This window comes from Euphorbia lathyris, chromosome 9, assembly GCF_963576675.1.
Source record: "Euphorbia lathyris chromosome 9, ddEupLath1.1, whole genome shotgun sequence".
Classification (NCBI taxonomy): Eukaryota; Viridiplantae; Streptophyta; class Magnoliopsida; order Malpighiales; family Euphorbiaceae; genus Euphorbia; species Euphorbia lathyris.
In genome coordinates this window covers 61,578,501-61,597,494 of record NC_088918.1, presented here as the reverse complement: position 1 = coordinate 61,597,494, position 18,994 = coordinate 61,578,501, and the positions used below count along the sequence as shown (strand labels likewise).

Genomic DNA, 18,994 nt, shown 5'->3' with positions numbered 1-18,994 from the left:
CTTGTGCATGTAAAATTAAAAAACATATTGATTCGAATACGCCGGTTAGTGTGGAACACATCCATCCTTTTTAGAAAACTCTTACTTTTGATGGTTTGAGTGACATACCAGCTACTGCTCCCCTATTGGGCGTTGGGTCCGAGGATCACCGGTTTTTTCACTCTCTTGTGGAAAAGGTTGACAAGTTAGATCCTACAATGGTGTGTAGCATATCTGTTTACATCCATGATCAAATTAACCCAGATCAAGGCAGTTACAAAGAACCGAGGTCAAAGATACAATTAGGGGTAGACCAAAGGGGAGTTCAGCTACGAAGCGCAATCCGAGTGCATGGGAGTATAGTCAGGGTGCACGTGGTCGTGCTCGATCTTCTACTTCGAGGAGTAGTCGTAGTCGAGGCCGAAGTTCATCGTCCTCTGTACATAACAATGAGATGTCAGGTATTTATTATTTTCGTAATAAATAAGTTCATGTTAAAGTAAATATATTATCACTTTATATATGGTCCAGGGAGTCATCGTACCATATATTACTGGATATCTAGATGTTGTATCAGATGGTAACTGTGGATTTCGTGTTTTAGCCGACGTCATTCCAAATAATAAGGAGGAGTGGAAGCTGGTAAGAACACTTATAGAAAATGAGGTGCGGACCCACCGTGATCTGTATGAGACAGTGTTCTAGAACCGAGTATACGGTGCACTCATACGTATTAGATGGACAAGAGCGGGGTGTAGTGAGTTCCACTGGATGGTGAGTTCGGATGACTTATATGCTGCAACATCTGTTTTGAATGCAGCGATATTCCTTTTTACTGAGCCATAGTTAGGATGTTGTAATATACTGCTGATGCGTTCAGACGATGGAAGACCACCGGAACGAGAGATTGTCATTTGTCATTTGGGGAGTTATGAGCACTACATACGTCTTTATTTAAGACCTGGATTTGCAGTCTCTCCCATTCCCGTCCAATGGCATAGATATCGTGATCCGAGCGTTCGTCACTTGGACAATATTTATGCTGACAGGAGAGCTGCTTGGAATAGATTACATTGATGTATATAAATTTATGTGTTTTAATTGACAATATTTATTTATCAACTTACGTGTTTTAATTTAATTTATTTATCAACTTATTTTATTATTACGTGTTTTAATTTAATTTATTTATCAACTTATATGATTGTTACGTGTTTTAATTTAATTTATTTATCAACTTATATTATTATTACGTGTTTAAATTATATTTTTTGTAAAAAAAATCACCAGGGGCGTGAGACAATCACGCCTCACCATATGGTGAGGCGTGTTCGCCTCACGTTCCACCATGTGGTGAGGTGTGTAGCTATCACGCCTCACCACATGGTGGGACGTGAGGCGATCACGCCTCACCGTGTGGTGAGGCGTGATTGCCTCACACCCGCATTTTCGTCCGAACATCTGAAAGGGTATTTTCGTCCTTTCAGAGAGCTAAGGGTGGAAAATTGGGGCTGGAAATAACAACATAAAAAAAAAAAAAAAAAGGGGTAATTTAGATTTCAACTTAAGTTGTACTAGTGAGAAGTGAAAAGAAAAGTAATCCCATGCAATCATACATGTATGGAACAAAAGTGAAACCTATAAACTCCTACTTGGAAGCATATATATATTTCACAAAGAGAGGTCAAACACCTTTGATTTCCTTTGACAACACTCTAAGGTTATTATCAGAATTAATTAAGCCCTGTCTTATGCTACATGTATTTTTAGACAATAATCAACTCATAATCACCTTCATTAAATGAAATATTGACCTCACACCAATTCTTGACTCTCTATATATTATCATAAACTATTAGCAGAATCCAGAACCTCTCAGTTTGAACTTAACCCACTCTACACACTCATCAAATACAGAGAGATATGGGAGATTCTGTTTGGGGTTTCTTTCTGATTTCATTTCTCAATTTGTGTCTCTTGAATCAGTTTGGTGTAGGTGGCATAACTAGGAATTACAAGTTTGAAGTATGTATAAATTCATATCTACTTCTTTTTTGTTTCCCCCTTTACTTAATTACTTCTAAATTGACATTTTAATTGAATTTTTACACCATGTATTGGCAGATCAAGGTGAAAAATGTGACAAGGCTGTGCAACACAATAAGTATACTAACTGTAAACGGAAAGTATCCAGGGCCTCCAATCATAGCTAGAGAGGACGACCGTCTTGTTGTTAAAGTTGTTAACCATTCTCCCAATAATGTCTCCATTCATTGGTATAATCATTGTTTACTTTATTCTTATTAATTTGTTGTTTAATTAGATTAAGTTAAATTAGCAAAATAGGAAAACTGAAAAAAAAAAAAATTTAGCAGTTTTGTGTATTTATAAAAACTGTTGTGGTTTAAAGTTTACAAACACCTGTATATACGGTTTGCAAATACAGACTTTTTCACTAAAATGGTTAATAAACATAAAAAAATTTGATTGATACCGTTTGATACGTCACCAAATCAGCATATCACATCATTAAGTCAATATATCATGTTATAGAAAAAAAAAATCCAATGTTTTATTATGTTATTGAAGTAATATGATACATTATCAATGGGTAAGGAGGACGGTGAAGATCTCGGAAAACCAGTTTGGCTTTATGCCGGGAAGATCAACTATGGAAGCCATCCATCTAATGAGACAATTAATGGAGCACTATCGAAATAAGAAGAAAGACTTGCATATGGTTTTCATTGACTTGGAGAAAGCATATGATAAGGTACCAAGGGAAGTACTTTGGTGGGCCTTGATAAGGAAAGACATTTCGCGGAAATATATTGACATCATAAAGGACATGTATGAGGGAGTATGCACGAGTGTACGTACTAGTGTTGGGAAGACTGAAGAGTTTCCTATTACGATTGGAGTGCATCAAGGTTCCGCACTAAGCCCATTTCTTTTTGCCATCGTTATGGATGAACTAACAAGTTCACTTCAAGATGGTATACCATGGTGCATGCTGTTTGCAGATGATATTGTGTTGGTTGATGAGACGAAAGAATGAGTGGAGAGGAAGTTGGAACTATGGAGACAAACTCTAGAATCTAGAGGCTTTAAGTTGAGCCGAAGTAAGACAGAATATTTGGAGTGTAAGTTTAGCGGCTATAGGAGTAGGGAGGCAGGGACAATCACCCTAGATGGGAGAGTTGTTCAGGCCTCGGATTGCTTCCGGTATTTAGGATCTATTATCCAAACGGATGGAGAAGTAGATAGAGATGTTGCTCATAGGATTAAAGCTGGTTGGTCGAAGTGGAAGAGTGCTACGGGTTTCCTTTGCGACCCCGGCATCCCTAATAGATTGAAGGGAAAATTCTACCGGACGGCAATTAGACCATCATTGTTATATGGTACGGAGTGTTGGGCAGTGAAACACTGCCACATCCATAAGATGTCGGTGGCGGAGATGCGTATGTTGAGATGGATGTGTGGTCATACGAGAAAGGATCGGGTGCGTAATGAAATAATTAGGACAAAAGTAGGGGTCACATCTATTGAGAATAAAATGAGAGAAAACCGACTAAGGTGGTTTGGCCATGTGAGACGTAGAGCGCTTGATGCGCCGGTTAGAAGAACCGAAGAGTGGCAAAGGGATGTAGTGGTGAGGGTAGGGGAAGACCTAAGCAAACTTGGAGGAGGGTGATCAAGAGTGATATAAGTTTACTGGGAATTGAGGAAAATATGGTAGTGGATAAGACGGAGTGGAGGGAGCGAATTTGTGTCGCTGACACGACTTGATTTCACGATTTTATATGATGGTTCATGTTAGCCGACCCCGAATCATTTCGGGACTAAGGCTCTATTGTTGTTGTTGTATCAATGGGTAAAACTATTACTCAAATTCCTTTCTTTGTTAACTTTATAAAACTCATATTTTTTTGCAATTGCAAATCGATGAAACCATTTTTTATAATTTTCCTAAGGTTTTTGTTATGTTATATGACACATCCCTGTCATGAAAATGTCTCATATTCTTGAAGAGTGTACAATATAAGTCAATTGAAGAGTGTATTAAAATTCTACCGAATTCTTAACTATTTGGTATAAGAGGCTATGATAATAAAGCAATTGAATCAAAACCTTCAATTGATAGTTAAATTATAAGAATAGTCTTTATTATTATTATCTATGACACACCGTCCTCTTATTATATCTGATTTATCCCCTCACACGACTGTCTTCTATGCTTAAAGCGTGTACAACACATGTCCACTTTAACATATGATTTGGTCACTTGGTAGGAGACTTTACCATATTAATGAACCATTTGATCTAAATGGTTAAATTAATAGTTAAAATCTAAAAATAGTCTTTTATTATTATTATTATTATTATTATTATTATTATTATTATTATTATTATTATTATCTCTGAAAATGAAATAACCGCTAAATTTTTTGTTTTAAATATTTACTACATACTTAAATTTAAATGGTTATAATAAAAAAAAGTGTCTTTACAAACTTTTAAATTAGATAAATGTCTTTATAAATCATAAAACAAAACATTTATTTTTGTAATTTATCCTTTATTATTTATTATTTATGTAATAATATTGTATATACATATGGAATAGGCATGGGGTTCGACAGGTTCAAACAGGATGGTATGATGGACCAGCATATATAACACAATGCCCAATTGGAGTAGGGCAAAGTTATGTGTATAACTTCACAATAATTGGACAAAGAGGAACCTTATTTTACCATGCACATATGTCTTGGCTAAGAGCTACTCTTTATGGGCCCATAATTATTCTCCCTAAACTTGGTGTTCCATACCCTTTTCCTAAACCTTACAAGCAATTTTCAATCCTCTTTGGTAAGTACATTATTTAATTTTACCAAACTGATATGATAATGTAACTAATTAAACTTAATTTGGTTGAATTGCATTGCAGGAGAGTGGTTTGGTGCAGATCCAGAAACAATAATTAGCCAGTCACTCCGAACTGGTGGAGGCCCAAATGTCTCTCTTGCCTATACCATCAATGGGCTTCCTGGCCCATTATATAACTGCTCCGCCAAAGGTATACACTTTGAATTTAGATATACCATCAATGATGTACTTAAAGGTCTAAAATTAGTAAATCAGGTCTATTACAGGCATTATTATTATTAACGGAGATCTCTTGTCTATCACGAATCCGATTATTTCCACTGCACATAACAGACCGGAGATACGTGTTTACACATTAGGTCAAAAATAAAATATTATATACATTAGAGTTTATAATAAAAAAAAGTATAAACAAAATTCACATGGTATTGTCAAATTAAATAGAAGTGATATTGCTTTTTTTTTTTGAAAAAAACATGTGTTTACAAAATTAGCAAATAAATGAATTTGACTAATGTTGTTAATCTTTGATGATGTGATATGTTGACTGTTGATTTTACTGCCACGTTAGAATATTGATTTTTGACGATGTTACATACGACTTGATAATGTAACATGTTGATTTTAGAATATGTTAAATTTATTTAGTCGGTTTAATTAATTCGTGTACATTTATAAGAATCTCTTAGGACCAAATTTTTTTTTATTGGTACTAGTAACACCAATGTGATATACTTGGCAGATACATACAAGTTGAAGGTCAAGCCCGGAAAAACATATCTTCTCCGGCTAATCAACGCCGCACTGAATGATGAACTATTTATCAGCATTGCAAATCACACAGTAACCGTCGTCGAAGCTGACGCAACCTACGTCAAACCTTTTCACACAGACCAATTTCTGCTAACTCCAGGCCAAACCATGAACGTTTTACTCAACACCAAACCAAATTACCCAAACACATCCTTCTTCATATTAGCCAGACCATACGTCACCGGAGCCGGAACTTTCGACAACACCACAACCGCCGCTATTCTCCAATACCAAACACCAAAAAACCACACACACAAAGTCGAAACGTTTCTTCTCAAACCAATCTTACCTGCCCTTAATGACACCCCTTTTGCTTTCACTTTCTCTTCAAAATTCCGTAGCTTAGCAACCCCTGAATATCCTGCAAACGTTCCTAAAACAGTTGAGAAACGTTTCTTTTTCACGGTGGGTTTAGGAACCAGTCCGTGCCCGAAAAACCAGACATGTCAAGGACCTAATGGGACAAAGTTTGCAGCTTCTGTTAACAATATATCTTTTGAACTTCCTAATTCGGCTATGCTTCAATCTTATTACTTCAAATTGAATGGGGTTTACAGTACGGATTTTCCGGTGAAGCCGGTGGTTCCGTTTGATTATACCGGGACTCCGCCGAATAATACGATGGTGGTTAACGGAACAAAAGTGGTGGTGGTTCCGTTTAATGCTAGTGTGGAGGTTGTGATGCAGGATACAAGTATTCTTGGAAATGAAAGCCATCCTCTTCATTTACATGGGTTTAATTTTTTTGTAATAGCTTCTGGATTTGGGAATTTTGATTGGAATAGAGACTCTGTAAAGTTTAACCTTGTTGATCCTGTTGAAAGGAACACCGTCGGAGTGCCTTCCGGCGGCTGGGTTGCTATCCGATTCCGTGCAGATAATCCGGGTAAGTATTCTGTAACTAAAAAGTAAGTAAATTAGGATGTCCAGAAAAGTAAGAAATATGCTGAATTGAATTTATTGTGGTTGGACAGGGGTGTGGTTCATGCATTGCCACTTTGATGTTCACTTGAGTTGGGGACTAAGAATGGTTTGGATAGTTTTAGATGGAAATCTTCCAAACCAGAAGTTGCCTCCTCCTCCACCAGATCTTCCCAAGTGCTGATGTTCCCCTTTCTTTTTCCACTGCTCTAATCTATTTGATTTATCTTCTTCTTCTTTGATTCATAACATCTTGTTTCACCTTTTCTACTGAGTGAATACTTTTTATTTTTTTACCCAATTATAATATTTACAATCTTCCGAAAAGGTATGCTATTTGATTAGATGATGCCACGTAAGGAATACTAATAAAGTCTTCCGTCAACAAACTAACAATCTATTTCCATATGTTTCATTTTTTTTTTTACGAACAAAACTAACAATATAAAATTCACATTGAAAACAAACCATCCATTTTAACTCATTATTGTTCCTACCATTTGAACAATGGTTGGATTTCACTTATATTGGCTTAAGTAATTGTTGAATTACAAAAGCAATGTGAAGTCTAAATACAACAATCTTTCTATTAATTACCTTCGAAATTGCTCGAGTTCAACATGTGGTTTAGAAACCATATATAATTTTACACTTGATCGGGAAATTATTGTTTGAAACAACAACATAGCATAACCTTGAATTAGTCACTAGATCTCTGATATATTTTGTTTGAGATATTAGCAACTGACGAGACAAAAATATAACATGCTTTTATGATTATTTTCTTATTAATTTGGTGGATTGAGTTAATTAGGGGATAAATCATAATAATATTGAAATATGTGGAAAAGTTTGATTTTCTTTTCCCTCTCACCGCACTCTTTTCGATTACGCAATTTTTCACCAGAGTCATAGTTGACGTCTTACCTCTAAAATAGCGTTTAATCGGGAGGCAACTTGTGAGCACGGACTTTTTCCAACCCTGACGATGTGCATATGTTACATTCTTGCTAACGGTTTTGTATAGGTGGGTTTTACGTCACGTTGTACGGGGATACGAGCTAAGACCTGGACCCAGTTTTCTCTATTCTTTAACTTAATTTTTTTTTATCAGAATCTATTTGATTTTATTCTTCTAGATTTAAAAATTCACGCCTGCCATGTCGGTCACCGATCGGCTACCAGGACCCCAATCGGGGACCCTAGTCACAAATCGGCGATCTTTGACAGTTTTTGGGCAGTTTTTAGTCAGTTTTCTGGCAATTTTTGCCTGATTTTCACTACTTAAGTGGAAGATAACCGATAGGCACAAGTGGAGAACAGTTTTTCAAAGGAAAACAAGTGAAATTAAGTGAAAATAAAATAAAATAAGTGAAAGTGAGTGAAAGAAGGGAGATTTCTAGAAATCTTACCCAAATTAACTACATTTGAAGGTTCCAACACCCAAATCAAACATCCTTATAACTTCATATAGTTGAAAATTACGTTTCTCATAACAATTTTCGCTATATTTCAATTCTTAAGTCACTAATTTTATAGAATTGACATTTTGGGTTCCCAATCTTCCATTTTTTTGCATTTTGGTCCAAGTATTTTAGAATTCAACTTTCTGATCTAGTCAAGTCAGTGCTTCTCGGGTCTGGGTTGCTGCTTCAAGTCCTAGTCTCGTGTTCGCTGTCTTGGCACACACAATAAATTGGAAAAGCGCTTTAGAGGTAACTTCTGAAGATTTTTAAAAGCCTATGCTTTTTAATTGCAAATTGTTTACTATTTCTGAAATTTCCTTGTTTATTTCGGGTTTCTAACACGAAACAGACAAGTTGTCTGTAAGTTAGTCACCGATCGACAACTCAATTGCTGATCGATGATACATGTTGCCGAACGGGCACCTTGTGCCAAATCGACGACAGAGACAGACAAGCGGATCCTTTTTCTTGTCCAGGTAGGATAAATTTTATTTCTGTTAATGAGGCTAAAATCAATCTCGAGATAAAGGGGTATTTTCGTTCTTTAAAGATATTAAACTGGTTAGATGGATGAACTAGATTTTGGACATTATTGCATGTTGTTTGCTAGATTATAGGCTTGAATAAGTCCTACTTGATCGAGTCCGGCGTCGCAGTTAAATCCAAAAGACAAATCCCAATGTCCCGTGGTCAATGTTTATTGTTTTGCAGTTTTAATAGATTTATTTCTTAGGGAAAGAATTGATGTATTAGGGCTATTTATGCCATTTGTACTTGTGATGTAATAATTTTATCATTCCAGTATTTATTTATCGCTTTCGAACATTAACGATATTTAAATGGAATTTGATTAGAGATATAAATGGTATTTTAATAAAGACAAGTGTACGAGTTTATAAATCAGACCCTTAAACAGTTTAAGTCACGAACCTAACTCTGAAGAGGTGGCATGTTGTTAGCCCGTATATCATCTAATCTTTTTGACATGTTTCCGAACATTACAACTCGGGTGGCGACTCTGAAATAATTAATCTAACCACGAAACATGATAAAAAGGGGTTAGAAAAATAGTCAATTGCATACACTCTAAGGGACACGCTAAGCGTCGTCCTTAAAAACAGTAAGTGACGATGTAATGTAAAAACAGAACCCCTTTTACCGAAACATCTCGTAAAAAATGATAATCGAACTCTGCGGCCGCTTATACACGCGCTGTGTGAGCATGGTACTTAATGAAGGAGGGCATGAAGATTGATCCACATGACGTGTTAGAGGGGCCATACGGCATGTGGATGAGTTCCTGAAGCTCTTGGAACTTTTGTGATAATTCACACGACGTGTGGCTTTCCTCATAGGTCATGTAACCATTTTTCAAAAGACCATCGAAGGCTACACATACGACCATGCGAGCTGCCTGAATTTCTTAGATACACGACGTGTCAGAAATGACCATACACCGTGTGGGATTTCTTATTCACCAAGGAGATAACCTGCCATAATCCTGCTTCATTCTATTTACTATTTTGTCATTCTATTATTAATATTTTTTTTATTAAGACTTATTTACTACTTTGCCATTTATACTTTACACCTAACCTTACCCCTACTTCATTAGTTATGAGATGTAACCCTAGTGAGGGTTTTATGGTCTTTTGTCTTTATTTTAGGGGAGGCATTTAAACCCCAAGTTTTGTAAGGATGATTTACTTTTAATCAACCAAACACAAATTCTCTTTGAGAGCAAGGCTTTATACCTCTATTTGGGATTCACTCCTTATAGTTTAAGCTAGTAAAGAACTTCTTTGTTGATTTAAGATCAAAATCAACACCATCGTCATTAATCTGTATCAGTTTCTCACACAGAAGGCATGTTAGAGCTTGCACAAGCAAAAAAGGAGAATAAATAAAAAAGACGAGCCAAAAACAGAAAGATACATGCAAGCAAGCAATTGTCCTTTCAAAATGCACTCTCCCCCTTTCGTCCTAAAAAATAAAGGTTTATCTTCCCGCATATGGTCAAAGAATTCTTGGCTAGTAAAAGATAACTCCACTAAGGTCAAATACCGTCGGATCAAGTCTTCCTCATCAGTGAGTGCCCTCAGCGGCTTCTACAGAGACTTCTTAGGAAAATCATTGATTTCTTGAAAGAGTAAAAAAGTGCAAGTAGTTTCTTATACTTCAACAAAAGCGGAGTACCGAGCATTAGCTCGAACAACATATGAGTTCTAGTGGTTATCTTATTTGCTTGATTACATAGGTTTTCAATAGTCAACAACAATCAATTTCTATTATGATAACATGTCTGCTATTTATTTGGCACATAATTCGTCATTCCATAAGAGATCCAAACTTATAGAAATTAATTATAAATTTCTACTTGAGAAGATTCAATTTGCAATTGCGCATTTGTTATTAGTCGAAACGACATAATAATTGACAAACATCTTCACAAAGGATCAAAATCAACACCATCGTCATTAATCTGTATCAGTTTCTCACACAGAAGGCATGTTAGAGCTTGCACAAGCAAAAAAGGAGAATAAATAAAAAAGACGAGCCAAAAACATAAAGATACATGCAAGCAATTGTCCTTTCAAAATGCACTCTCCCCCTTTCGTCCTAAAAAATAAAGGTTTATCTTCCCGCATATGGTCAAAGAATTCTTGGCTAGTAAAAGATAACTCCACTGAGGTCAAATACCGTCGGATCAAGTCTTCCTCATCAGTGAGTGCCCTCAGCGGCTTCTACAGAGACTTCTTAGGAAAATCATTGATTTCTTGAAAGAGTAAAAAAGTGCAAGTAGTTTCTTATACTTCAACAAAAGCGGAGTACCGAGCATTAGCTCGAACAACATATGAGTTCTAGTGGTTATCTTATTTGCTTGATTACATAGGTTTTCAATAGTCAACAACAATCAATTTCTATTATGATAACATGTCTGTTATTTATTTGGCACATAATTCGTCATTCCATAAGAGATCCAAACTTATAGAAATTAATTATAAATTTCTACTTGAGAAGATTCAATTTGCAATTGCGCATTTGTTATTAGTCGAAACGACATAATAATTGACAAACATCTTCACAAAGGATCAAAATCAACACCATCGTCATTAATCTGTATCAGTTTCTCACACAGAAGGCATGTTAGAGCTTGCACAAGCAAAAAAGGAGAATAAATAAAAAAGACGAGCCAAAAACAGAAAGATACATGCAAGCAATTGTCCTTTTAAAATGCACTCTCCCCCTTTCGTCCTAAAAAATAAAGGTTTATCTTCCCGCATATGGTCAAAGAATTCTTGGCTAGTAAAAGATAACTCCACTGAGGTCAAATACCGTCGGATCAAGTCTTCCTCATCAGTGAGTGCCCTCAGCGGCTTCTACAGAGACTTCTTAGGAAAATTATTGATTTCTTGAAAGAGTAAAAAAGTGCAAGTAGTTTCTTATACTTCAACAAAAGCGGAGTACCGAGCATTAGCTCGAACAACATATGAGTTCTAGTGGTTATCTTATTTGCTTGATTACATAGGTTTTCAATAGTCAACAACAATCAATTTCTATTATGATAACATGTCTGCTATTTATTTGGCACATAATTCGTCATTCCATAAGAGATCCAAACTTATAGAAATTAATTATAAATTTCTACTTGAGAAGATTCAATTTGCAATTGCGCATTTGTTATTAGTCGAAACGACATAATAATTGACAAACATCTTCACAAAGGCATCACATACAAGATTATTTATCTCTATGGTTCAGGTGTTAGGTTTGATTAATATACATTTTTCAGCTTGAGGAGGTAATAGAGTTAATTAGAAAATAAGAAAAAAAGTTTCCAGTTAGTTTCAAATACTTTCAGATGTAACGTTTAGTTGAGTATCAGTATCACTCACATAATCTTTCATTCTATTTCTTCAATCTTGTTAGGCCCTTACTACTTAAGTTATTTGTGAACATCAAACTCAATTAAAAAAAACACATCAAACTCAATTCAAAGTGTGTTACATGTTTCATTTGTATTTGAAATTGCATTTTTAATATTTTGAAATCAACTTTTAAGATATAAATTGGCTATAACGTAGCTAAACAATACAAAATACTATTTTAGATGAGTTACGAGCTTCTAAACGCATTTAATATTTACAAATAAATTTCTTTTTTTTTTGAATAAAAAAACAATGAATTAATGACCAAATCTTGGCAAAATTGTAACAATGAATCAGAAACAAAACTCGGTAATAAATTAAAAATGAAGGGCAAGTGGATAAATGAGAAGACTGTTCTAACACATGTGTCATCCCATTCGCTTGCCGCCGTATCCATTTGACTGAGTAAGAGTCATTTGAAGTTAGAATCGATCGTATTTGAATAATTCTATCCCCAAATTCAGAATCATCAATAAAACTAGAATTTATTGCATCAAACACTTGTTTAGCATCGGATTCGAAAACCACATTCCTTATTCCATCAACTTCTAGCCATTGCATAGCCTATAACAGAGCTTCGGTCTCAGATTCTCGTGTTATCGGACAACATAACAGACTCGCACATCTCTCCATTACAAATTGTCTATTTGCATCTCTTACTGCTGCATCCATCCCTACACGACCGTCAGCGTTAAAACATGCGGCATCAACACAAACACGAGAGAAAACCTTCTGATGGTGGGTGCCAAGTCGTGCAACCAGCAAATGAAATATTTCCTGCTACTACATTTCCGATCTACTGTTCTCCCGAACCAGTCCAATTTCTCAATGCATTAACTTCTGACCAATCGTTAAGTACAGTGCTAGCTTGAGCCACAATTTGAGCTGTTGTGCGAATCTCATACTGCCAAAGACGGGTATTTCTAGCCTGCCATAAACTCCAGAGGTACATAAAAAATGTTTTCACAATTTGTTCCGGGGCTACTCTAATCATATTATGAAATCATGATGCCAAGTTTTCAGCCACCGCCGCCTCCACATTAATTCTATCCAGAAGTCCCGCTTTCTGCCACATTCTTATAGCTTCTGCACATTCAATAAAAAGATGTCATCCATCCTCCCAAGGTTCGTTACGTATCACACAATTACTACATACCTGTAACCCACGAAAATGAAGATTCACACGCGTTGGGAGACAATTGTGTGCTAGTTGCCAACCAAAGTGTCGAACCTTGTGTGGAATTTTCGCATACCATAATTTTTTCCAAGCTTCCTGAACATGAAATCTCTCTCATGCTTCCAACATTGTAGCCAGTCGGTAAGTGCTTTTCACTGTGTATCTTCCTGTTGAATGGAATTTCCATATTAACCGATCCTCACTACTCAAAGTACCAACAGACAGTTTATGAATTTCTGCAATATCTCTATGCTCAAAAATTTCCTCCAACAGCTCTTCATCCCAATCTCTGGAATTATGGATAAACAAATCATTCACTTTCAAATACTCCAACCCTTCCACTATAGGGGTTCGTATATAGCCATCCTCCTCATCCCGCAGCCATCTCTCACTCCACACATTTATTGATTGATCATTTCCAATTTTCCATATGACTCCTTTAATGATTAGTTGAGAACTCCAGATACTTCGCCATATAAAACTTGGTGAATGCCCCAATGAGGCCCCCATAAAATCCCCTTTTGGATAATATTTAGCTTTGAAAACTTTACTAACTAGCGAAGATGGATTGGTAAATAACTGACATCCATGTTTTCCCAACATAGCAAGATTAAAGGCTGTGAAATTTCGAAAACTCAGTCCTCCCATCAATTTTGGAGCACATAATCTATCCCATGCCATCCAATTCAGTCCTCTCTCACCTGACTTTTTATTACCCCACCAAAACGAATTCAGCATTCGTTGTAATTTCTCAGCCATCGATATAGGGAGCAGGAATACACTCATGAAATAGATTAAGATGGCTTGCCCTGCTGCTCGAATAAGTGTAGCTTTACCAGCTTTTGATATTCCTTTTCCTCTCCAGCGCTATAACCGTTGCCATAACCTATCTCTAAAGTGTGCAAATATTGCTCATTTTGTTCTACCCACCAATGATGGAAGACCCAGATATCTTCCCGTATTCAATGGATTATTAATACCCAAAATGTTAGAAATTCCCATAGCGAGGTCATTTGCCACATTTCTACTGAACATGATTCTAGATTTTTGAAAATTTATAGCTTGCCCTGAAGCTAATTCATATGATCTGAGTAATTTTTTTTAACATTCTAATTTTAGATATAGTAGCCTGGTAAAATAAAAATGCATCATCAGCAAAGAGCAAATGTGAAATTGCAGGCGCCCTTCGCTTAACTCGGCAACCATAGTAACCCCCTATTCTCAGCTGCCACCAATAATGACGTCAACCCTTCAACACAAAGCAGAAATAAGTATGGTGATAATGGATCACCTTGGCGGAGTCCTCTTTTTGGGCAAACAGTGTTGGTCCCTTATAACGTTACAAGTATAGTTCCAAGGGGGGGGGGTTAGGAACTATTTAAAAATTTTAAGTTAGGGCAGACTTCTTTTTCGTGAGAAAAAGGTTTTAACAGCGGCGCTGAGTGAATAGCAAGATACTGGCTTAGTCAACTGGTGACTAGGTCAGTTTCTTTACTTGAGTCAGGAGATAGCACTTAGAGTCTATTCCTGAGCTCAGATATTCAATGCGCACAACTCAGCTTGACCTCTTTACTTGGTCAGTTTTTGTTTAAGCAAGCAAGATATAAATAAAGAAGTTTAAGGTTAGAAAGATATTACTCAGCATATTTATCCAGGTTCGGCCTCCAAGCCTACGTCCTGTCCCCGGAACACGTTCCGAGATTTTGAATTCTCTACTGAGCTCTTGAACGGTAGAGCATCAAACCTTTTACAATCTTAGAAACTGAGTATAACAAGAGTACCTTCCTTTATACCTCTACTCAATCCTAATCTTTCGCTGAGTACTATAACCGAGTACTCAGCCTCTCCTTTCTAATCTCTAGAAATGATAAGTGTTTGTCCTAAACAACGATTGCTAAGACACCTTAGATGATTGAATAATCACTCTAGACTTTTACACAAAAGATATGAAATTTAGTGTAAGATTGCTTTGCTTTTTCTTGCAGAACTTTGCGTAGAAATTTGGTCAGCGTAATGGCTTGATCAAGTTCTGTGTTGAATGAAGCAACTGAAGGGCTCTATTTATAGAGACGTCTGAGGCATCGGTCATTTCGAATTTCGAAATAACTGTTAGAGGGAAACGGCTTCCTGTCGTTGTCATCCTGTCTTGCTCAGAGCTCTCGGCCAATCAGATTTGAGTATCTTCTGTCCTCGGTCAGCTTTTGGTCAGCTCGGCAGAATGTCTCTCCATTTATGGTAAGGTCAACTAGACAGCATTCTGTGTCTTCTGAACTTTACCCAAAGTGGAAACACTTTGTCTGGAAGTTGTTCTTGCTCAGCTGCTGTCTTGTACTCTTTGTCGAATCAACTCAGCAGCTTCATCCCGAAGTTGTTCCACGAAGGTCTTCTAGATCCTTCTTCCGCTGAGCTGCGTTTTGTACATAACGACATCGTTTTGACATACGCGGGCCGAGTTGCTTTAAACTGTTTGACTTGGGCTTTTGACTTCCGTATTGGGCTTTGGGCCTTTTAATCTTTGTGTCTTATAAACAATTTAACTCAACATTGAACAAACACATTAGTAGAATAAATCAAAGCATTTAAACTTAGTGTGTTTAGAATATTTTTTAATTACACTTAAACAATTTTGTCAAATCAAAATTATGTGGAAAGGTGTTTCAACAAACTCCCCCATTTTGATGTTGGCAAAACTATTCAGCGAAGAACTCAGTATTGAGCTCCCCCATGATAGTTGACCTAATATAACTTAGCAAACTCCCCCGTCAGGGTTGAGCTACTGACTTAGTTTTACTCTAAACATTTAAAGATTTAATCGAGTAAGTCTAAGGTCAGTTTTCAGATATAGGTCAGCTCATGGAACATATTCTATTTTACTCAGTGTTTAAGCGGAAGTTTTAACATTCAGAGAGCGCTGAGTAATTTGTTGTTCAATGAGTCTTATAAGACAATGTTTTATAAACATACAAGTCAATGTCAAACATGTTATCAGCATTGATGTAATTGAAGATACATAATAACTTAATACTCAGCATCATATAAAATAACTCAGGTTTTGGATAAAAAGATGCAAGTATTGATATTAATAGAAGTAGTCAGCGTATACAACAAAAGATAAGCATAAACATAGAGACTACAAACTTAGCATAACTGAGCTAGCCTAATTTCTATTTCTTTTTCTTAGGCTCATGCTGTGTTCTAGCTTGTGCTTTCTCCCCCGTTTTGTCAGCATCGGGAGGAGAAATCCTAAAGGCGTCGGTTAAGACGGCTCTGGTCAGTTCTGTGGACAGCCCCTTAAGCCTATCGGCGCTTTAATTGACGCCGTCAAAGATAGCAACTCCATCATCTGAGACCTCTGCGGGTATATTGAGTTCAGCAGCGCTGATCATGCTTACTATGAAAGCTTGAGATTTACCTATCCAGGTAAGTGCATCTGACAGACCAGCAACGACTTGATGAAATGTCTTCAGTAAGGCTGAGTCGTAGTATTGACGTTGAATATTGCTATGACGTACATGGTTGAAGGTTTGTTTGGTGACAGACAATATCTCATTTTGCTTCATGGCGTCAGTGTCCATCTCTTGTTTGTTCAAATTCAACAATCGAACAGCCTCTCCAATTTGCTCCACTGAGCATTGAGAATAGGAGACCATTTGCTCGTTGATCTTGATTTGCTCAGTGTGAAGCTGAGCAAAGAGCATTTTGACTTCATCCGAAGTAGCATATCGCGTGTTCGCACCTGACAAGGTCTGAACTTGACCTTGAAGAGTGTTGAGGTGTTGAACAATTGTCAGCTGGAGCTCAGCCAGCTTTGTGATGGAATCCTGCTTAGGTTGCTGTGCTTGAATGGAGACTATGACACTCAGCAAATCCTTGAATCCCTTAACTTCATTGAGAAGCTGAGTTACGTGGGAAAGCTGAGTTGTCTCAACAGTAGAAGACCCAGCAGCAGGTGGAGTGGTTTGATGAAGGTCTTTAATTAATGTTTGCACCGAGTCGATGATTCTTTTACCAGACTCGGTGGCATGCAAGTAGCTGAGAGAGCCTTCATTAACTTGCCTAGTTTCCTCAGTTTGACCAGTTGGAAGAGGAGTCAGAGGAATGACATGGTCAGTGACTGGAAGTGTGTTTTCAATCTGCACTTGAGTCTCGGGTAGAGCTGATTGATCGGCAGAAGTGTTGATTGGAGAAGAAGTAATTCGAATGCTGTCTGTGCTGACTGGAGCAGGAATGTCCTGAGTCAGCACAATGCTTGTAGTAACAGCATTGATGGGAATTTGCTCCATTTGGCTTGTAGAGTTAGCGGAAGCATTCAAGTCGGCGTGTTCCTTTGGTGAAGAAATAGAGGCTTTCAACAGCTGACTTAGGCTTCTTGGCCTGAGGCTCAGCCTTCTTTGAAGGAGTCCCAACAGCTTTCCTCTTTCGGGCAGCTGGAGCCTTTGTCCTTGTGCCCTTCTTTGGGACAGTTGTCTCCTCATTAGCCTCATCAGTATTTTTCCCTTTCTTAATTGGCTGATTGTACTTTAAAGCCCTTGCTGTAAAAAGAATCCTTAGATATTTGCAAAGCTCAGTGAACGCAGACTTATGGTATCCCAACACATTTCTTATTAAGCAAAAATTTAATATATATATATACTATTATAATTAATTAAAGGTTTAATATATTAATTTGGATGATTAACGATTTAACTAAAAAAATAAAATAAAAGATAAATTGGAATCTAGAATGTGTATTTTTGGAGTAAAATTAAGATGAGTTAAGAGAAGAAACATGGTAAGAAATAAACATCAAAGCAGTTAAGAATTTTGGACAACAAATTAACAACCGACCGACAGCTAACAAAACATACTCACTACTCTAAGCCTTTCCTTTTCCATGTCCTATTAACGGCAAGTGGTTGATATGTTACCATTTTCCATTCAACCTTTGCCACTATTACTCTCTCATTTTTTAATTATATAAATTTTTACAAATGTTATTTATTTCATTTTGTTTCGATAAATTATTAAACTTTCATTTTTATGCTTATAAAGTCATTCTGATCATTTAAAATAGAAAAATTAACTGAACAATGACGTAACATTCACGTTTAAAATAATTCATTTTTACGTATGACAATACAGTTAGATAATATAAAAATGATATTTTATATTACTTAATTCAACTATTAACAACAAAAAAATATATATTTAATTTTTACCCTTCATGTACATGGTTGTCATGTCATTATATAGCACAATTCTTTCCAATGTAATTGTCACGTCATTATTTCATTGTTTTTGCTGTTTGGATTTGATTTGAATGACTGTATGAATTAAAAATAAAAGTATAATAATTTTAGTGAAACAAACTGAAGTTCAATGATCTTTATGAAACTGACAACAAATTTCAGTGACCATTGATTTAATATACTCGTCTCAAGTCATGTAAATAAAAGATTTTGAATTCGAGTTATGATTTACATAATAAACTTTAATTGAAAGAGAAATCAATCTCGGACCAAGTAATCTCGGATCTAATTACATAAAAGGAAGTGAATGTTGACCCATCCACCTATTATTCTTATTTTTGTGATTAACTTTGATTCCAACTACTGTTAGTCCAAAAGTGAATAATATTCATTTCAAAGTTTGCTTATGCAGAACATCGGATTAGTGGCATTTTGGGAACTTAGAATAAAAACCGTTACCAATATGAAGACATTACATTAATCTAATAATTTAAGCTTAAACATTACTCTAAAGTTATATTTGAGCAGCTATTAGTCGGACCAAATTTAAAATTTGTTGAACATTATATTATATAAGCACAATTTTGTCAT

At 36.2% G+C, this 18,994-nt stretch overlaps 1 protein-coding gene across 1 annotated transcript; it reads left to right on the top strand.

Moving 5' to 3' along the window:
- Positions 1–1,863: 1,863 nt before the first annotated feature.
- LOC136206423 (laccase-17-like) lies at positions 1,864–6,919 on the top strand. The gene is made up of 6 exons (XM_065997474.1): positions 1,864–2,004; positions 2,104–2,255; positions 4,607–4,851; positions 4,931–5,059; positions 5,612–6,568; positions 6,657–6,919. Exons 1-6 carry the CDS (start codon positions 1,903–1,905, stop codon positions 6,785–6,787), a joined length of 1,716 nt encoding a protein of 571 aa, XP_065853546.1. The 5' UTR covers positions 1,864–1,902; the 3' UTR covers positions 6,788–6,919.
- The last annotated feature ends 12,075 nt before the right edge of the window (positions 6,920–18,994 follow it).